Source organism: Artemia sp. Qi Xiang Cuo, chromosome 12, assembly GCF_049724085.1.
Source record: "Artemia sp. Qi Xiang Cuo chromosome 12, ASM4972408v1, whole genome shotgun sequence".
In the NCBI taxonomy this organism is placed as follows: domain Eukaryota; kingdom Metazoa; phylum Arthropoda; class Branchiopoda; order Anostraca; family Artemiidae; genus Artemia; species Artemia sp. Qi Xiang Cuo.
This window is the reverse complement of record NC_142805.1, coordinates 20,435,447-20,457,967: the sequence shown is the minus strand read 5'-3', so window position 1 is coordinate 20,457,967 and position 22,521 is coordinate 20,435,447. Positions and strand designations below refer to the sequence as shown.

Genomic DNA, 22,521 nt, shown 5'->3' with positions numbered 1-22,521 from the left:
ACTCGGTTATAAACAGTTCGAAAATAAAGATAAATGCATAGAATGACGTCTTAAAAATAGACCAAGTATAGCCAATACCACAAATTGTTAATATAGCCAGCGTTCAAAATAAAAAATATATTTATGCATCAAAACAGATTTTGAGTTGAACTTAACGTTAGTATACCATTTCTCATATACATGATATATCTTGTATATGGCTGGTTTGTGTAGTAGACCTTTGATATAAGAACATCCTTTGCTCAGATTTCTTATCTTTTTGTGTCAAATCGAAGATATTTTTTGTTTTGGGTAAGCAAAAGCATAGAAAAGGCCAGGTGAACAAACGCAGAAAGCCGCAATTCTGGCTTCCCTAAGGTGCTTGAACCGTGCTGAGCAAGTTATTTAGGTCTACCTCTGTATTATCACCCTTAATTGCAACTGTTCTTGTTGGATGCCTGGTTGCAATTTTATCAGCTCTTGTATTGTAAAGCGACGCCATTAAAAAAATAGGGTGAGGCGTAGTTTTTGTTTTGTCTTTTGAAGATACTAAAACTTGTTTTAAAAATCAACACGGGGGGGGGGGTTAAAAAAAAAAATTAAAATAAGGTATCTCAAAATTAGAAAGCAAATGCCCCTACACCTTTACCCCAATTGGCACCCCTGGTGTTGCAGTAGGACTTCCATAAAGATCTCTGTCTACAAAGATCTGTGTATGCTCTCACATCAATGGACTAACATCATACCTAGGTAAGCGTTAAGATTAAAATAGAATTCACCCACTTCCATTCCTTCCAAGCATCAGCAATGACAATTTTCTTAAAAATAAAAGTTTACACTTTGCAGCAAGTAATGCCAAGAACTTTCATTTTCCGTTAAAAAAAAAGACAGTGTTTAAATATCTTATTTATTAAACTTGTCTCCCCTAAGTTAAAAATACAGTTTATTTAACCATTGATTATAGTAAGGAAAAGGAACTAATATCAATTAATGTTTGTAGTGGTGGTGAAATGTTCGATTCGGAATATAAATAAATCAATAGATGGTGTTTTGAAAAGTAGCCTAGGCAAATCGTATTCCACAGGTCACATACTTTTTCTTTAATTTTCTAATGTACAAGTAACTACCCAAATACATTTTCAGTATTTGGTTTTGGTAGTTATAAGAAAACTAATTCAGTAGCCACTGCAATATCCTGTCCTTGAGTTTCTGTAGGTATAGTCACTCTGGATAATACTTAGTGGAACCTCAAAAAATGGTGCAAAATATGGGGATACAGACTCACCACTCACAACAGCTACCCAGCTGTTGTGACTGGTGCCCTTTGTCATAAGCAATCGAGGAGCAACTATCGCTCTTTACACTAAAGTTTGTCATTTTGTCACAATTATTTAAGAAACTTGGCTCAAACACAAGGGCTATTTAATTTGAATGAATCATACTCCTAAAAAACTTTAAGACTAAAGCATAAAGAGCAAAGGTTGAGGAAGGGGCAGCCCCGTTCATATACGGAATAATTTCTACTTTTATTCTTCAAATTTATCAACAACAAAACAACTTTAAAAAAATCATAACGTGATAAAAAGTTTGCCAAATAGGACCACTACCGCCTCAACTCTCTAAAAGGTCAGTAGGATTTGCTTTTTAATGGAAACAATATGTCTTACGAACAGTATGTTTTCTATTTTTAAAAACATGAGAAAAAACAACAACAAAGAACAAAATTTAAACAAGAACATCATAATGCTAGAATCAGAACTCAACATGCACATAATAGGCCAATAAAGATTGATCAGGTGGGCAGCTTCACTTACCTTAGTATTATTATTAGTAAAGATTGTTGAAGAAGTAAAGATGTTAAAAGTAGAATAGCCAAGACTCGGGGTGTTTTGTCAAAGTTGAAAAACGGTTTGGAAAAATGGGAAGATAAGTCTGAAAGCCAAGATTAGAATCTTGGACCCTACAGTTATAACAGTGGTCAGATATAGCTCTTAAACATGAGCACTCCGAAAAGCGGATGAAGATTTGCTAGATGTTTTCAAGAGAAATCGCTTAAGGATTGTTCTCGGTACCCGGCTGACTGACCGTATTTCAAATAATAGGCTATACGAAAAATGTGGTTCAATACCGCTCTCTAGGGCTATAATGAAAGAAAGGTTGAGGTATCTAGGGCACGTTGTACGGATGAAGGATGACAGATTGCCGAAGATTGTTCTTTTCGGCAATATATAATATATAAACGGAATGCAGGTCGTCCTCGTCTGGGGTCGGAGGACGTCATAAAGAAAGATTTAAAGGAAATGAGAACGTCGTGGGCAGGTGTAAAAAGGTACGCTTTGAATAGATTAGGATGGAGGAGGAGCGTGCGTAGCTGTGTTGGCCTCAGGTGGCGTGGTGCTGCGGTGAGTTGTTAGTAGTAGTCTATTTAAAAAAGGTCTGTGATCATTCCTGATTACGTGATGTTGTTTTGTGGTTGATAATATCAGACACATTATTATGAGTTGCCAAAAAAGCATGAAAGAGAATGAGATTATTTTCTATATTTTTAATCGTAATAGAATTATAATTGAATTAGTTTTTTATTGTAAATGGAAAGGCAGTGTGTAGTAGTAGTACTAGCAATTTATCAGAGGCAACAGAATATACATAACCACAATACTAGGGGTACGAATGATTATTATACTTCACCTGTAGTGTCTGCCAAGTCTAAGTTTTCTTTTATTATGAAGTATAAAGTTATGAAATAACTGGGAAAATGAAACGAAGAAGATAGAAAATTGAAAGAAAAATTATTAAGTAAGTATGAATTTCAGTTTTGTTTATTTTGGAGGAGATTTGATTTGATTCGATTTATATTAAGTTTTAATAGTGTGTAGGTTGTTGAGCCAGACTCCAAAGTATGGACATGATACGTAGTTGCTGCACCCGTAGTATTAATATTACTTTACATATTTTACATTTTTTTCTTTTCTTTTTTTATCTGTCTTTTTTTCTTTTTATCTTTCTTATTATAGTAGATTTAAATGATGTTATATGTATGTGTTTTTTAGCTGATTCACCCACGTCAACCATTTGGTTTTGGGTGAATCATATGATTTTTGTAAGTAAATTGTTGTTAAGGTTAAGTAAATACATCATATCATATTATAAAGGAAATTTAAAGGAAATGTCCTTTAAAGGAGATTTAAGAAACAGGAAAATTTAATGAGTGAAGGTTCCCTCTTTATTTAAAGAGAAAAATCACAGAAAGAAAAAATAACGAGGTTTTTTCTTAATTTAAAAAGGAAAATCTTAAGAAGAAAACTTTTAGGAAAAAAATCTAAAAAAGAAAAAATTAAAGAGGGAAAATGATAAGAAAATAAAGTGTGAAACTCAAAACTTGGTATATATTACAGAGTATTTAGGTTGTCTGAATTGCCCAAAAGTATTCTACAGAACATCAAGTAAGTGTTCTTACTTTCGGGGCAACCACCCGTAAAAAGTGACGGATACAAAAGGCAATCCACCTCAAAGCAGAACAACAACACCAATAACATCCACTAAGTCCTATTGTAACCAACGTTTCAGAAGTGTAAAAAATAAAGTTAGAAGCAAAATCAGCGGAGGAAAATAAACAGGAAAATAAATCACTGGTGGAAAATAAATCAGTGTAGGAAAATAAATAGGAAAATCAGCAAAATCAGGAAGCGAAAACCTGTCGATATTCAGTAAAATTCAACAAGAGTAAGCGGATTATTTCTCATCAGTAAGCTCATAGCCTGTCTAAATGTCTTGTTAAATATGTTTACTTTAGCCTAGTTTTCTTTTTTTACATATGAAAATTCAAAATATTTTCTTTTTTGGAGACCAGCATCAACTTTAAATGTAAATCGAAATTTGGATGTGTTTTTTTATTATTATTAACGATGGTTCACAAAAAACATAGCAGTTAAAATTATATGCAACACTAACAAAAAAAAAATAAACATTACCACATTATATTTACAATAAACCCCAACACAAATTAGCATATTTGGGACGACCCAAAAAATGTATAAAAGATAACTTTTAAAATAAATTCCCATTATATCTAAGATACCCTAGGGCTTACATATCACAGGTACTTACTTTCCAAATCATCCTCACTGCCTGCACTAACAGTGGCATAATACTGCAAACCTTCTAAGTTGCAAATCCACGATGTTTTACTCACCAGTGTCTGATCCTTCCAAACTGGCTCATGAACTCTGTTTAAAAGTTGAGCTATGGCGGCACTTAAGATCAGATACCCTTTGGTTTCACAACCTTTGAGCAAAACTTGACTGTTGACGAATTCAACTGAAAAGTAAAATGAGGACAAAGTAAGTGAAATAACATAAATTTAACCACAGTGAAGTGATATGAGTGTGAGTAAAGAGAAGCAGTACGAGTAGGAACAAAGGAAAGTAATGTCAGTTTATCCAAGTAAATTAATATGAGTGTCATCAAAGATGAATAATATGAGTGAAACAAAGTAAAGTAATATGACTGTGGGCAAAGTGAAACCATATGAGTGAAAAAAAGAGAGCAATATGATTTTTGGAAAATAGAATAAAAACGAGTGTATACAAAATCAAATAATATGAGTGAAAGCAAAGTCGAAAAATATGAATGTGAGCGAAATGAAGTAATATTGGCCTGAGCAAGATGACGCACAAGAGTTTTATTGCTTGGCTTGAACTTTTAGTTTGATAAATATTTTAAAAAAGACATGAAATTAATCCCCAAAGAGAGTTGTCTCACGGCTGCTGTGAGCCAAATAACGCATACAAATCTCATACTGATGTTTCAAAAACAAATGGGCACATCTCAAACTTGCGCTTGTCGCAATTCTTTGAAAATAATTTAAAAAGTGAGAAAGGTCCCTCAAGTGGATAATTGTTCACTAGTCGTATTTCCAGAGGCACATTTACTTAATAAGAGGCGCTGAAGACCAGACATGATTGGCATAACACATATTTCCGTACGCCTAGTTTAGAGTTTTGAGTTAACATTCACCTTAGCTCAAGACCGGCTCAAAAACATTTTTATAAACAACTAGGAACTGTTTAAAAAAAGGAGAAAATACATATGCACTTATACATATATCTTTTTAGATTTATTATTTTAGATTTTTAGATTTATCTTTTGAGATTCGTGCTGCGAGTATGGTGTGCTTCAGACTCCACTTTTGCTGTTGTTTGGATGTATTCTGTGTAACTGTGTTGTTTCTTTTTAACAACAGTAATTGCCCAAAACATTATCAGGACAAAGTAGTTCTAGCGTGTTAAAAATTGATATCAGTTGAAACTACCCTAATTTCCAACGAGTTTAAGCCTGGAAAATGTCCTAGATGAGGCCCAGGTGTTTTGGCAATGCTGTCTTTGGATGAGTTGACTTTATAAGTTCTATAATTTAACTGCAGTCTGTCAGTAACTAGTATGACTGTATCTTTACGGATTAGAAATCTTTACGTTCCTCGTTTAATTTTTTGCCTTGGAGTACCTGAGTATTTCCATTTTTAGCAAAATCGTGAGCAATAAAGTAATATTAAATAAGAGTCTTATGATGATGGAATTTGTAAGATTTTAGGTTAGTGTTATCGACAGTTGACACTTTAGATGTAACTGTATACTACATCCAGTAGAGATATTCCAGACATACTTGCAATTGAATTGCAATTGATATAATTTTTTTTCTTAGTTATTGATAAATATAGTGTTGCCATTTCTATTCTTTCTAAGAGTAGGGTTTTCTATCAGTCCCAAATTCAGATTCTGTGCAACAATGGATTTTTTTTTTCAAAGTTAGAAGAAAATTCTCTCCCCAGAGCCCTGGGGCAAAGGCTGGAAGTTATGCCGTAGGGGTTTGTATGGCTTTTACGGAATGAATGGTTATATAAGCTTCAGATGGGGCTATTCCTTATCAAACGTCATCACATTATGGCATTGTTCAAATAAAACTTATTTTAACTTTGATTATACTTATATAGACTTTTCAGACATAAGAAAATAGTTTGCTGAAATAATGGATGCATGTCACTGCCATTTACCCATTCCGATGGAAGCCTAAAAATAGACAAAAGAACACAAATATTTTAATGCTTGGAAAAAATTTACTTAAAAAAAAAAGGAAAAACGAGAAATTGATGGCATCCATGCGCAAATAATAAACCATCTGCAGATAGACTTGACTCATGTATGCAGTGAATATTATAAATAATAAAACCACAAATGACGAAAACAACTTTGCTAAAAAACATTGCAAGTTTGATAGTACCTTCAAAATAATCCAAAAGTTGAGTTGGATATTGGAAAGAACTAGCTTAGTTTATTTATTTACTTTGGATTATAATTTCGTCGCCTTCAAGCCCTAAACAGCCAAGAACTGTCTTTTTTAATTTACTTACTTCACTACAATCCATCTGCTTTTACATTGAAGATTTTACCTTCTCTCCTTTATACTCTTTACCAAGTATACTCTCTTTGACCTCTTTAACCTCTCTACTTCCTTTTATTTCACTTTGAGTGCTCGTTTTTTAGGGGGTTTTCTCTTTTTATTATTTCTTTATTATACAAATTCATGTAACCATCACTTTGCATTCAAGTCTTCATCTGCATTTTTTTGCATTCAAAAATTTCTTCATATTATTGTTGATAATAATATTTCTCAAAATAGCGCAGACAAATAATGCGACCCAAAATATCTACCTAGCACACAGAAAAAATATAAAAATGAAAAGTACAAACGAAAAAGAGAAATAAAACAAAGAGAATAAATAACAACCAAATATCAAAGTCACAGAAAAACAAACAATTAACACAAAAAAAGAAGGAATAAATCAGAGAGAATATACAAGAGCCGGACGGTACAAGAGCAAACTAAATACTGCAAATTTGTTAGGCTCTCTACGTCACATATCATGCGGTAGGAGCCTTAAGTCAAGTGAGTCAACTTATCGATTGGTGACATCCTAGAAGAAATAATAAAAAGAAAAATAAACCTTACAAACACAGAAACAAAAATTAAAAACCATTTGTCTATTTGCCGATCTATGAATTTAACGATCTTAGAAGCATCAGTTCCAGCAGTCCTGTATACCCCCCCCCTTCTGAAAATACTTTTCCTTTCTACTTGGATTGAAAACTAACAGCTCGACAACCTTAACTAATGCCGAACCTAAAGTGAGCATAAAATGTAGGCTATACTACAACAGAATAAATGAAGCCTAAAACAAAAAGAAATAACAATGGACAATGAAGCCAAATACAAAATAGCCAAAAAAACTGTGGCGTTCTCAATCCTCAATTATACCCCCCCCCCAACGTCTTGAGCGACATTCGTGCTTTACTCATTACTAAATTTGTATTTATTTATATAGTTTTTATAAATTAATGCTGCAAGAACTTCCAAAAGTTATTTTTATCAAATTAGCATCTTTGTCCCAATGAATTTAATGCAATTAGTCTAATTCAATAAGTCATTTAATTCAATAAGTAATTTCAGAAATTGCGTACACCAGGTAGTGGAAAGTTTGCGCTCCCTTGGTTCATCATGAGTACCCAGAAATCGCTTCTGACGGAGGAAGGAAGGGAGGGGGTTAAGACTCCAAGTTTTTGAGAAGAGGGGGACACTAAATACTAAAAACTAAATACGAAAAACTAATTACCGGAACCAAACAACTAGCAAAACAAAGAAGAAAAAAAACAAAGAGAAAGCAAACTGAATATTCAACAACCACAGAAAAGCAAACAACCAACATAAAAGAAGAACAAATGAAAGAAAAAAATTAACAGTATTACGGTACAAGAGAATACTAAGCATTAAATAACCAGGAAAAAAATTAGCTACAAACAAGGAAATAAAACTGAGAGAAAGTTAAGCAAGCGGGCGGTACCAGAACGAACTAAATATTAAGCAATAACAAAAAAGCAAAGAAATAACACAAAAGAAAAAAAGAAACAAATCAAATGAAAACTAAACAGTCTGACGGCGCGAGAGGATAACTAAGCACCAAAAATAAAAGCACAAACAGAGAGAAAACAGAGACAAAGTTAAGCAGGCGGGCGGTACAAGAGCAAACTAAATATTACGCAACAACAAAAAGCAAACAACTAACACACAAAATAAGAGAAACAAATCAGAAGAAAACTTAACAGTCTCACGGTGCAAGAGGATAACTGAGCACCAAAAATAAAAGCACAAAAAAAACTGAGAGAAAGTTAAGCAGGCGGGCGGTACCAGAGCAAACTAAATATTACACAACAACAAAAAAGCAAACAACTAACACACAAAAAAAGAGAAACAAATCAGAAGAAAACTTAACAGTCTGACGGTGCAAGAGGATAACCAAGCGCCAAAAATAAAAGCACAAACAGAGAGAAAACTGAGAGAAAGTTTAGCAGGCGGGCGGTACCTGAGCAAACTAAATATTACGCAACAACAAACAAGCAAACAACTAACACACAAAAAAAGAGAAACAAATCAGAAGAAAACATAACAGTCTGACGGTGCAAGAGGATAACTAAGCACCAAAAATAAAAGCACAAAAAAGAAAACTGAGAGAAAGTTAAGAAGGCGGGCGGTAACAGAGCAAACTAAATATTATGCAACAACAAAAAAGCAAACAACTAACACAAAAAAATAGAAACAAATCAGAAGAAAACTTAACAGTCTGACGGTGCAAGAGGATAACTAAGCACTAAAAATAAAAGCACAAACAGAGAGAAAACAGAGAGAAAGTTTAGCAGGCGGGCGGTACCAGAGCAAACTAAATATTACGCAACAAAAAAAAGCAAACAACTAACACACAAAAAAAGAGAAACAAATCAAAAGAAAACTTAACAGTCTGACGGTGCAAGAGGATAACTAATCACCAAAAATAATAGCAAAAAAAAGAAAACTGAGAGAAAGTTAAGCAGGCGGGCGGTACCAAAGCAAACTAAATATTACGCAACAACAAAAAAGCAAACAACTAACACACAAAAAATGAGAAACAAATCAGAAGAAAACCTAACAGTCTGACGGTGCAATAGGATAACTAAGCACCAAAAAATAAAAGCACAAACAGAGGGAAAACAGAGAGAAAGTTAAGCAGGCGAGCGGTACCAGAGCAAACTAAATATTACGCAACAACAAAAAAGCAAACAACTAACACACAAAAAAAGAGAAACAAATCAGAAGAAAACTTAACAGTCTGACGGTGCAAGAGGATAACTAAGCACCAAAAATAAAAGTACAAACAGAGAGAAAGTTAAGCAGGCGGGTGGTACCAGAGCAAACTAAATATTACGCAACAACAAAAAAGCAAACAACTAACACAAAAAAAGGAGAAACAAATCAGAAGAAAACTTAACAGTCTGACGGTGCAAGAGGATAACTAAGCACCAAAAATAAAAGCACAAAAAAGAAAACTGAGAGAAAGTTAAGCAGGCGGGTGGTACCAGAGCAAACTAAATATTACACAACAACAAAAAAGCAAACAACTAACACACAAAAAAAGAGAAACAAATCAGAAGAAAACTTAACAGTCTGACGGTGCAAGAGGATAACTAAGCACCAAAATTAAAAGCACAAAAAAGAAAACTGAGAGAAAGTTAAGCAGGCGGGCGGTACCAGAGCAAACTAAATATTACGCAACAACAAAAAAGCAAACAACTAACACACAAAAAAAGAGAAACAAATCAGAAGAAAACCTAACAGTCTGACGGTGCAAGAGGATAACTAAGCACCAAAAAATAAAAGCACAAACAGAGAGAAAACAGAGAGAAAGTTAAGCAGGCGGGCGGTACCAGAGCAAACTAAATATTACGCAACAACAAAAAAGCAAACAACTAACACACAAAAAAAGAGAAACAAATCAGAAGAAAACTTAACAGTTTGACGGTGCAAGAGGATAACTAAGCACCAAAAATAAAAGCACAAACAGAGAGAAAGTTAAGCAGGCGGGCGGTACCAGAGCAAACTAAATATTACGCAACAACAAAAAAGCAAACAACTAACACAAAAAAAAGAGAAACAAATCAGAAGAAAACTTAACAGTCTGACGGTGCAAGAGGATAACTAAGCACCAAAAATAAAAGCACAAACAGAGAGAAAACAGAGAGAAAGTTAAGCAGGCGGGCGGTACCAGAACAAACTAAATATTAAGCAACAACAAAAAAGCATACAACTAACACAAAATAAAAAAAGAAACAAATCAAAAGAAAACTAAACAGTCTGACGGCGCGAGAGGATAACTAATCACCAAAAATAAAAGCACAAACAGAGAGAAAGTTAAGCATGCGGGCAGTACCAGAGCAAACTAAATATTACGCAACAAAAAAAAAGCAAACAACTAACACACAAAAAAGAGAAACAAATCAGAAGAAAACTTAACAGTCTGACGGTGCAAGAGGATAACTAAGCACCAAAAATAAAATCACAAAAAAGAAAACTGAGAGAAAGTTAAGCAGGCGGGCGGTATCAGAGCAAACTAAATATTACGCAACAACAAAAAAGCAAACAACTAACACAAAAAAAAGAGAAACAAATCAGAAGAAAACTTAACAGTCTGACGGTGCAAGAGGATAACTAAGCACCAAAAATAAAAGCACAAACAGAGAGAAAACAGAGAGAAAGTTAAGCAGGCGGGCGGTACCAGAGCAAACTAAATATTACGCAACAACAAAAAAGCATACAACTAACACAAAAAAGAGAAACAAATCAGAAAAAAAATTAACAGTCTGACGGTGCGAGAGGATAACTAAGCACCAAAAATAAAAGCAAAAAAAAGAAAGCTGAGAGAAAGTTAAGCAGGCGGGCGGTACCAGAGGAAACTAAATATTACGCAACAACAAAAAAGCAAACACTTAACACACAAAAAAAGAGAAACAAATCAGAAGAAAACTTAACAGTCTGACTGTGCAAGAGGATAACTAAGCACCAAAAATAAAAGCAGAAACAGAGAGAAAACTGAGAGAAAGTTAAGCAGGCGGGCGGTACCAGAACAAACTAAATATTAAGCAACAACAAAAAAGCAAACAACTAACACAAAAGAAAAAAAGAAACAAATCAAAAGAAAACTAAACAGTCTGACGGCGCTAGAGGATAACTAAGCACCAAAAATAAAAGCACAAACAGAGAGAAAGTTAAGCATGCGGGCAGTACCAGAGCAAACTAAATATTACGCAACAACAAAAAAGCAAACAACTAACACACAAAAAAAGAGAAACAAATCAGAAGAAAACTTAACCGTCTGACGGTGCAAGAGGATAACTAATCAACAAAAATAAAATCACAAAAAAGAAAACTGAGAGAAAGTTAAGCAGGCGGGCGGTAACAGAGCAAACTAAATATTACGCAACAACAAAAAAGCAAACAACTAACACAAAAAAATAGAAACAAATCAGAAGAAAACTTAACAGTCTGACCGTGCAAGAGGATAACTAAGCACCAAAAATAAAAGCACAAACAGAGAGAAAACAGAGAGAAAGTTAAGCAGGCGGGCGGTACCAGAGCAAACTAAATATTACGCAACAACAAAAAAGCATACAACTAATACAAAAAAGAGAAACTAATCAGAAAAAAACTTAACAGTCTGACGGTGCAAGAAGATAACTAAGCACCAAAAAAAAAAGCACAAAGAAAAAGAAAAAAGAGAGAAAGTTAAGCAGTCAGCTGGTACCAGAGCCAACTAAGCACCAGCAACCAAAGAAAAACCAACAACTAACACAGGAGAAAAACAAACAGATAAGATAAAAAACAAAATTAACAGTTAGACAGGAGAAGAAGAAACTAAGTATTAAATAACCACAGGCAATTTAAAAAAGATATATCAAGTATTAACGCCAGTAAACTTAAACAATTAATTAGCAATGCTGAAAGACTGATTAGTATAGTGTTCAGGTTTGAGTATGAAAGGTATCTAAAATCAGTGTAAGGTTTCTTAAATTAATGAGAACGAAGAAGGTTCAGAGCTGGAGAATGAAAGTTTAAAGGCTAGACGATTACAAAAATAAGAAAAACAGCTGTTATTAAGAATATTCCATTTATGAAATTAAGAATTTTAAACTTAAATTTTATTTATTAGCTAAAATAGAACTATGCCAAAGAAAATTTCATTTTCCCTTTTTTCCAGAATTTAAAAAAGGTTTTATATATTTTTTTTCTTATGTATTTTATTCAGTTATGTTGTTAAGCATATTTTAAATCAAGGCTTTGTTCCGTTAATGAAGTATTTTCTTTGTTTTTGGAATTTCATGTATGTATCATATATATTCCTCGGTTCTGAGGAAAATAAATAAACAAATAATAAATAAATAAATAAGGAGAGTGGTTGCAAGGTTAGGCAAATAACAAAGATCCACAGTTTCAATTTTTATTTTCAGTGAAGCTATAATAATTCCATGTCCTGTGACCTCATTTTAGACTCTCTTGGGCCATTTTCTACTGATACAGCATAAAATTCCCCCATAACAAAGTGAATTCTGATGAAAATCAAGCCTCTTATGGATTCCCGGAGTTCTGAGAACGAAATAAAAATTTACTTTAGAACTAAACTTTCCGTAAACTGTAAGGTGCAGGATGTATTATACCAAATAGTCGCCAAATAGAGTAAAAAAGAAATTTTTTGAGATCGACTCCAAGATACGTCAAATAGATCAAAGATAGTAGCGATGGGCATAGCAGGTCCAAGGTTGAGATCATTTTAGCTAAGCAAAGCAAAGATTACAAAAGCAAACAAAAGATGACAAAGTAAAAATCTAAAGCTAAAGATTACTTTAATACATTTTACGAGAGCAACTAAGAGATACGCCTGTTAGATTACAATAGTTGTGGTAGCATGGTAATAATAACATAAATGTCGGGCACTACCAAAAAATTACCATATTAAAATTTAGTGGACAGTACTATCCTACCCTATAATCCATCTCACCATATAACCGCGGTTTGCTTATACAATCAGTCCCCCCCCCCCAAAAAAAAACAGGGGAAAAGTCGCGTAGCTAAATAGAGCTGGATAAATGTCTCGGTATTTTTCTTATTATAAAAATTTCCTTTTTTTACACTCAATTTCTTTATATATATTTAAATGAAATATAAACAAAATCTGAAAGAAGATATAACTGCCCCTATTCTTTCCATTCGGCCCTCAGTTTTAATATTTTTAGTATTTATCTCCAGTGCGGAGGACATTCACCACCCAACACTCTCCTCAGCAATTCGAAGAGATGCAAATAAGAACACTGATTATTTTGCCTTTTAGGCTTAAGGGGGCACTACTCTAAATCTAGTACTGTCAGAGACAAAATTCGTCATATCTTACTTAGCCAATTGTTATGAAGGACATCATCGGTTTGACAGGCAGCAATCCCCTGCAACGCTGGTTCATTCGCATCAGCAACAGGATCTTCGCTAAAGACAACGGAACTGCTGTCAGCTTCAGCAATCAGTTTCTTCAGCATTCCAGCAGCATGTCCAGATTGAAGGCGAGTAATTGGAGATGGTGTTGTGATGCTTGCCTGAAAAAAATAAATGGAAAAACCATTTAAAAATAGATATATCAGGTTAAACTGCCGAAATCATTGAAGAATCAGGTTGAACTGCAACAAATATAAATGGCACAAAGCATAAATGCAAGTCAAAGCGTAAACAAATTTTGTGTTGATGCAAAGCGTAATTGCTTACTTTAAATTACTTACTACAAAACCTTACTTTACTTTAAAATTTTTAGCATGCTGACCTCTGCGTTGCACATCTCCAAAATCCACTGGGTGTATTTTAAAATCCTTCAATAAACGAGTTTATTGATATTAAATAAAAAGACTACAACTCAAGATGTCTATAGACATGGTGGAAGCCATCTTCTCTGGGTGCCCCTGAGAGTAGCAGACAAAGATAGAGATCTACTACTGATAATTTCGGTTGCCATCCAGACAATGGTCGACCTGTCAAGTGCCTGACCATGAGGCAGGGTGTTGTGTGAATAAGTTGCCGTAATTGGATGGATCAAAGCCAGTAGTGACTGCAGTATCATGCCTTGGGGAGGTCAACCATCCTGGAAAAAAATAGCGCCGACTATGGCACAAGAAAAGCCGTCTTGAGGAGCAATCCGAAATGGGATAAAGAAGTTCAGTTGCTAATACCGGCTCGGAGAATCAAGTACTTTTGGCTGCAGATAGCTGACAAATGGCGGGTGGCTCTCCCTCTATTTTTAGGTGCATTTGTTACCAGCACAAGTTGTTCTGATGATGGACAAAAACAGTGGTGAACTCCTTAAGACAAATAAGGAGAGATATAGAAGGAGAGAGTAAGGAATAAATAGATAAGACTTATTTCAAAATACCACATCCAAGGGGCAACCAATAATCTAGCGGCTATTAGCACAATATTACTGTTATTACCTCTTGGTGCGGGGTTAAAGCGCCCTTGGGGCGTGATTGACATAGTTTTGCGGATTTGCCCATAATATTAATAACAATAATGCTGTTAAATCTTTTTTTAATTGACTAATGACAGCTAAAATGCTTGTGGCACTAGTGAAATTTTATATTTTTTGTTTAAAACAAAATCACTTGCCCACTTTTAGCATCTGTATTTTCGTATCAGTAGAATCAAACATCAGTCATTTTAAATGGCTTCAGGTTCTTTAAACTATATCTATGACACTTGTATCAGAAACTATTAGCTCAAAGGCCTGGCAAAAGGGGCCGTTTTCCCCTCCTTGATACCTAACCCCTGGAAACATTGAAAACGACGACAAGTTCTGTTTATTTTGGTTTAGTTAGTAGGCATGACAGTAGGCCTGTCAGTTTTGGCACACCCTTGCCTAGTACTTTACCAACATAGTAGGTCTCTCAGGACAAATTTTTTGTTAAAAATTATAACTCCGGCGCCGAATTGAGTTTTCATTATAAGTTTCTTAAGAAAAAACAAAAAAAAACAGTCCGCGTTTGAAATTTATATCGGCAAAGAAGGCAAAGTGGCCATACATATTGTTCTCTTTCTTCTTTTTAAAGTATTAAATAAAAAAAAAACTTTCCAAAAAATAAGTTTTATAAAGAAAAGTAAAGGCCATTTAAAACTTAAGCTCAGTTGATACGAATACCTGTTAAAATACAAACTCAAAACGACCAGAAAATACTATTAAAGAATAAATGAAACCCAAAACGAACAGAAATTAAATAAGCAATCATAGCAAAAAACATACAACAAGTAATAATATAAATGAATAAATAGATCTTAAAGCGAGTAATGCTTTGACTGAATATGAAATTCAAGCGTAAAACGAAAACAAATGTTTTGCAATTAAAGTATAAATGAAACTTAAAACTAATAAAAATTAAATAAACAATCAATGCGAACAAACATACAATATATATTATTGTAAATGAATAAATAAGTCTTAAAACGAGTGAAACTTAAAAAGAATATGAAAATCAAGTTTGAATCGTATAAAATTAACTACAAATAAGAGTTTGGGTATCGCCTCACTGTAGAAGCCTAAAACCTACTGCGTCATTGGCGCTTTACTGAAAACAATTCTTTGAAATGTTTTCACTTTTGTAACTTTAAGAAATCAAAAATTAATTAAGATTTTAGGGAATAAATATCAACATATGTATATTAAATTGACAATGCACATTTTTTTTTCAGTAAAGTACAAATTATATTCTGGCTTTTAGAAAGCATAGGGGTTTTGAACTCTACTCATATTAATTTATGCTCGTTTTGAGTTTGACTCTAATATTTATTTTAATTTTTGTTCGTTTTGGGTTTCATTTATTTATTGATACTGATTTGGGGTAGTTGTATGCTTGGTAGATTATATGATAGTCCGGACGCCAGGTGTTGAAAATATGAATCAAACCACGACGGAATGGGGCTGCTATGAGAATTAGCCTACCCTCCACCCCCTAAATTGACCATGGGGATTCAAAAATACCATTGGCACTTGCTTGTGAGAAGTGGAACACTCCGAAACTTGTCATTTTATTGTATTTTGGTGTCTCATGCAAGAAAATGCATGTTCCACAAAGTTTCAGTTGCAGTTTTCCGCTGAAATAGAAATGCCTAGAAGCCTTAGAATGTTTTCATAACAAACTAACACGATTAGTTAGAAAAAATGGCAGAGTTAAAAAAAATTGCAAAACTATATGAATCTTGAACAGTCTTGGAGAGTATAAACAAAATCAAATTGAATATTAGATATATGATGATATTAATTGTTGAAAGATCCATCAGTTCAAGATTTTTTTTCACTGTAATTTTTATTTTCATTTTCAATACTGTAAGAACTGGAAAATAATAAATTTGAAATATACGAGTAATTCGTTTTCAGTGAAGTACCAATGACGCAAAAGGCTTTAGGTTTTTACAGTTAAAGAAGGGGGCAGTATCCAAATTTTGTAGTAGTGAAACTATATTTGTCTTGACCAATCTTGAAAAGAACTAACAAATTAAACTGAATATGTGATGCATAATGATATTAATTGCTAAAAGCTCATCAGTTCAAAATTTTACTGTAATTTTAATATTTATTTTCAATATTAAGTACAAAAGAAAACATTTGTAATATAATTCGTTTTCAGTAAAGTGCCAATGACGCAGTAGGTTTTAGGCTTCTGCAGTGAGGCGATACCCAAACTCTTGTTTGTTGTTATTTTTATTCGATTCAAACTTGATTTGCATATTCTTTTTAAGTTTCACTCGTTTTAAGATTTATTTATTCATTTACATTCTTGTATGTTTGTTCGTATTGATTGTTTATTTAATTTCTGTTCGTTTTAAGTTTCATTTATACGTCAATAGCAAAACATTTTTTTTCATTTAAATCTTGATTGTCATATTCAATAGAATCATTGCTCGCTGTAAGATGTATTTTATTCATGCATATTATTACTTATTGTATGTTTTTTGCTATGATTGTTTGTTTAGTTTATGCTAGTGTTGGGTTTCATTTAGTCTTTGATAGTCAATTCTGGTCGTTTTGGGTTTGAATTTTAAGAGGTATTCGTGTCAACTGAGCTTAAGTTTAAAATTGCCTTTACTTTAATGTAAAAAAATTATTTTTCGGAAAGTTTTTTTTAATTAATTTTTGTTCGTTTTTGATTGCAAAAAGTTTTAATTTTCTAGGGCATGGAGGGGGGGGGGTACTTACTGTCTGATTATTCTTGACTTTAAAAATCAGATATAGAACTTTCAATTTCAATCGATTGAGGCTTTTTTCAAAGTCTATACGACTACATCTTTGATAAAAACCTTATATATGAACAATAGACAGCTTGCATAACTTGTGGACAGCGATTGACAAAAATGAATGGATTGAAAAAATAGATCCAATAAGGGGGTTTAGACCATTTCACTTGCTGACACAAAGGGATCACGACTGTTTGGAATTGACCTTAATAGGATTTTGTGTGCCAAAGCAATTTTGCATCTATCACAGAGTATGTATTTTAACCTTATAGTTGGATAATTAATATAGATTTCCTATGTGTTCTTCCCATACAAAGCCCCTTCCCATAAGTTACAAACCCCCCTTAATAAGTTATGCCCCAGGGCATAACTTAAAACGCCTACCCCCGGGCCCTGGTGGGCTGTGTCGATATCGGATTTTTTTGTTATCAGAACTTTGAATTATTTTAACAAAAGGTATATCTAATATTTTTTATTGGGTACATTTCGGCCGGGGTGGAGGGGGGGGGGCTATTTACCCATAAAACTTTTTTGACTCTTAAAGAGTGTACAGGAACTTTCAATTGGCAGTCGAATGAGACCGCTTTAAAGCGTGTACTAGCATACCTTGTATCAGAAATAATGGGAAGGATTCGGAGAATCCTTAAATTATCACTCGTTCCCTGTGGACAGAGGGGGAGCTGTCATTCTCAAAGAGCTAATGTCCAGAACTTAAAACCATATTTAATTTAATGACTGTCTCAAAATTTTGATTGGAAGTTTCTGGGGAATAGGTTGGCGGTAGAGGGGGGTTGGTTGCTTTCCAATTACCTTCGACTATTAAAAAGGGCACTAGCCCTTTGAATTTCCAATTGAATGAGCGTTTTTGAAGTTTCTACGACACCGCCTTCTATAAAAACCTTATATACCCCCAGGGCATAACTTAAAACCCTTGTCCATAGGGTTGTGGGGGATTGTCCTCCTCAAAAACCTATTTTATATCTGAAAATCAACTACGCTGAACAAAACAGCTATCTCAAAATTTTGATTGAGAGTGTTTGGGGGAATGAGGGGCGGGGGGGGGGGCTATGGGCCCTATGATAACTTTCGACTATTCAAAAGGGCACTAGCCGTTTGAATATCTAATCGAATGAACTTTTTCTGAAGTTTCTACGACAAAAGCTTCTACAAGAACCTTATGTGCCCCCAGGGCATAACTTAAAAACCTTGTCCTGAGGGTTGTGGGGGAGTGTCCTCCTCAAAAACATATTTTCTATCTGGACATCAACTACGCTGAACAAAATGGCTATCTCAAATTTTGATTGGATGTGTTTGGGGGAATGATGGGCGTGGGGGGGGGCTACTTACCATCCAATAACTTTTAACTATTAAAAAGGGCAATATCCCTTTGAATTTCCAATCGAATGAGCCTTTTTTGAAGTTTCTATGACAACACCTTCTATAAAAACCTTATATGCCCCCAGGGCATAACTTAAAACCCTTGCCCTGAGGGTTGTGGGGGATTGTCCTCCTCAAAAACATGTTTTCTATGTGAAAATCAACTACGCTGGATAAAATGGGTATCTAAAAATTTTGATTGGATGTGTTTGGGGGAATGATGGGCGTGGGGGGGGGGGCTAGTTCCCCTCCAATCACTTTCGACTATTAAAAAGGGCACTATCCCTTTGAATTTCCAATCCAATGAGCATGTTTTGAAGTTTGTACGACAACGCCTTCTATAAAAACCTTATATGCCCCCAGTGCATAGCTTAAAACCCTTGCCCTGAAGGTTCTGGGGGAATGTCCTCCTCAAAAACATATTTTCTATATGGAAATCAACTACGCTGAACAAAATGGCTATCTCAAAATTCTGATTGGATATGTTTGGGGAAATGATGGTCGTGGGGGGGGGCTAGTTGCCCTCTAATCACTTTCGACTATTAAAAAGGGCCCTAGCCCTTTAATTTCCAATCGAATGAGCCTGTTTTGAAGTTTCTACGAGAACGCCTTCTATAAAAACCTTATATACCCTCAGTGCATAACTTTTTACCCTTGCTATGAGGGCGCTGGGGGAGTTTCCTCCTCAAAAATATATTTTCTATCTGAAAATCAATTACGCTGAACAAAATGGCTATCTCAAAATTTTGATTGGATGTGTTTGGGGGAATGATGGGCGTGGGGGGGGGGCGGCTAGTTGCCCTCCAATCACTTTCGACTATTAAAAATGGCACTAGCTTTTTGAATTTCCAATCGAATGAGCCTTTTTTGAAGTTTCTACGACAGCGCCTTCTATAACAACCTTATTTACCCCCAGGGCATATCTTAAAACCCTTGCCATGAGGGTTGTGGGGGAATGTCCTCCTCAAAAATATATTTTCTATCTGGAAATCCACTATGCTGAACAAAAGGGCTATCTCACATTTTTGATTGGATGTGTTTGGGGAAATGATGGGCGTGGGGGGGAGAGGGGGCTAGTTACACTCCAGTCACTTTTGATTATTAAAAAGGGCACTAGCCCTTTAATTTCCAATCGATTGAGCCTGTTTTGAAGTTTCTACGACAACACCTTCTATAAAAACCTTATATACCCCCAGGGCATAACTTAAAACCCTTGCCCTGAAGGTTGTGGGGGAGTCCTGGTCAAAAATATATTTTCTAGCTGGAAATCAACTACGCTGAACAAAATGGCTATCTCAAAATTTTGATTGGATGTGCTTGGGGTAATGATGGGAGTGCGGGGGGGGGGGAGTTGCCCTCCAATCATTTTCGACTATTAAAAAGGGCACTAGCCCTTTAATTTCCAGTCGAATGAGCCTTTTTTGAAGTTTCTACGACAACACCTTCTATAAAAACCTTATATACCCCCAGGGTATAACTTAAAACCCTTGCCCTGAGGGGTGTGGGGGAGTGTCCTCCTCAAAAATATATTTTCTATCTGGAAATCCACTATGCTGAACAAAATGGCTATCTGAAAATTTTGATTGGATGTGTTTGGGGAAATGATGGGCGGGGGGGGGGGGAGGGGGGCGAGTTACACTCCATTCACTTTCGACTATTAAAAAGGGCACTAGCTCTTTAATTTCAAATCGAATGAGCCTGTTTTGAAGTTTCTGCGACAACGCCCTCTATAAAAACCTGATATGCCCCCAGGGCATAACTTAAAACCCTTGCCCTGAGGGTTGTGGGGGAGTATCCTCCTCAAAAATAATTTTCTATCTGGAAAACAACTGCGCTGAACAAAATGGCTATCTCAAAATTTTGATTAGATTTGTTTGGGGGAATGACCGGCGTGGGGGGGGCTAGTGGCCCTCCAAACATTTTCGACTATTAAAAAGGGCACTAGAAATCTCGATTTCCAATCAAATGAGCCTGTTTTGAAGTTTCTACGACCACGCCTTCTATAAAAACCTTATATGCCCCCAGGGCATAACTTAAAACCCTTGCCCCGAGGGTTGTGGGGGAGTGTCCTCCTCAAAAATATATTTTCTATCTGGAAATCAACTACAACTTACTGGATGTATTGGGGGAATGATGGTTGTGGGGGGGGACTAGTTGCCCTCCAACTTCTTTTGACTATTTAAAAGGCCACTAGCACTTTGAATTTCCAACCGAATGAGCTTTTTTTGAAGTTTCTACGACAACACCTTCTTTAAAAACCTTATATGTCCCCGCGGCATAACTTAAAACCCTTGCCCTGAAGGTTGTGAGGGAGTCTCCTCCTCAAAAACATATTTTTTATCTGGAAGTCAACTACGCTGAACAAAATGGCTATCTAAAAATTTTGATTTGATGTGTTTGGGGGAATGATGGGCGTTGGGGGGGGGGCTAGTTGCCCTTCAATCACTTTCGACTATTAAAAAGAGCATTAGAACTCTCAATTTCCAATCGAATGAGCCCCTTTTGAAGTTTCAACGACGACCCCTTCCATTTGAAGTGCCCTGCTCTAAAGGAAAAAAAATAAAATAAATAGTACATTTTGCCAACATCGTTCTTATATGCCCTCAGGGCATAACTTAAAACCCTTGCACCGAGGGTTGTGGGGAGTGTCCTCCTTAAAACCATATATTCTATCTGGAAATCAAACACGCTGAACAAAACGGCTATCTCAAAATTTTGATTGGATGTGTTTGGGGGAATGAAGGGCGTGGCGGGGGGTTAGTTGCCCTCCAATCACTTTCGACTATTAAAAAGGGCACTATCCCTTTGAATTTCCAATCGAATAAGCTGTTTTTGAAGTTTCTACGGCAATGCCTTCTATAAAAACCTTATATGCCCCCAGGGCAAACTTAAAACCCTTACCCTGAGGGCTCTGGGGGAGTGTCCTCTTCAAAAACATATTTTCTATCTGGAAATCAACTACGCTGAATAAAATGGCTATCTCAAAATTTTGACTGGACGTGTCTGGAGAAATGATGGGAGTAGGGGGAGGGGGCTAGTTGCCCTCCAATCACTTTCGACTACTAAAAAGGGCACTAACCCTTTGAATTTCCAATCAAATGAGCCTTTTTTGAAGTTTCTATGACAACACCTTCTATAAGAACCTTATATGCCCCCAGGGCATAACTTAAAATCCTTGCCCTGAGGGTTGTGGGGGAGCATCCTCCTCAAAAACATATTTTCTATCTAGAAATCAACTACACTGAACAAAATGGCTATATCAAAATTTTGACTGGACGTGTCTGGGGAAATGATGGGAGTAGGGGGGGGGGCTAGTTGCCCTCCAATCACTTTCGACTACTAAAAAGGGCACTAACCCTTTGAATTTCCAATCGAATGAGCCTTTTTTGAAGTTTATACGACAACGCCTTCTATAAGAACCTTATATGCCCCCAGGGCATAACTTAAAATCCTTGCCCTGAGGGTTGTGGGGGAGCATCCTCCTAAAACATATTTTCTATCTGGAAATCAACTACGCTGCACAAAATGGCTTTCTCAAAATTTTGATTGGATATGTTTGTGGGAATAAAGGGTGTGGGGGAGGGCTAGTTGCCCTCCGATTACTTTCGACTATTAAAAAGGGCACTAGCCACTCCAATTTCCAATCAAATGAGCCCTTTTCATAGTTTCTACGACAACTCCTTCGATACGAAGTACCCGGGTAGGGAGAAAAAACAAAAAAAAACAACACATTGTGCCCACATCGTTCTTTACTTAGCGCGCTTAGCTTTACGCTAGTGCGCTGCCTATGATAGTTAATAAAATGGGTAGCAAGTTCCCTTAAACATGGAAATATGTCTTGTCGATTCTTGAATTATGTCAAAGAAATATTAAAAGAGATCCCCTAGAACTAAAACAAAAACCCTGACTATAAACTCCCTGATATCTACCTCTGTTTCCCTAGATCCTATCTCACCGTAATGCTAGTGAAATAAGATAAACACCTTGGTG

The 22,521-nt window shown here is 35.4% G+C and overlaps 2 protein-coding genes across 2 annotated transcripts in view; both read right to left on the bottom strand.

Annotated features, from left to right (window-relative positions):
- Positions 1 to 22,521, bottom strand: part of LOC148945882 (protein hobbit-like) — a 192,442-nt gene that overhangs the window by 52,360 nt on the left and 117,561 nt on the right.
- Positions 1 to 22,521, bottom strand: part of LOC148945883 (protein hobbit-like) — a 34,517-nt gene that overhangs the window by 9,382 nt on the left and 2,614 nt on the right. Inside the window, exons 2-3 of the mRNA XM_089098183.1 lie at positions 13,283 to 13,478; positions 4,087 to 4,296 (exon numbers count right to left, since the gene is read on the bottom strand). Coding sequence (XP_088954309.1) covers positions 4,087 to 4,296; positions 13,283 to 13,421 — 349 coding nt within the window. The 5' untranslated portion in view covers positions 13,422 to 13,478. The remainder of the gene's footprint in view (positions 1 to 4,086; positions 4,297 to 13,282; positions 13,479 to 22,521) is intronic.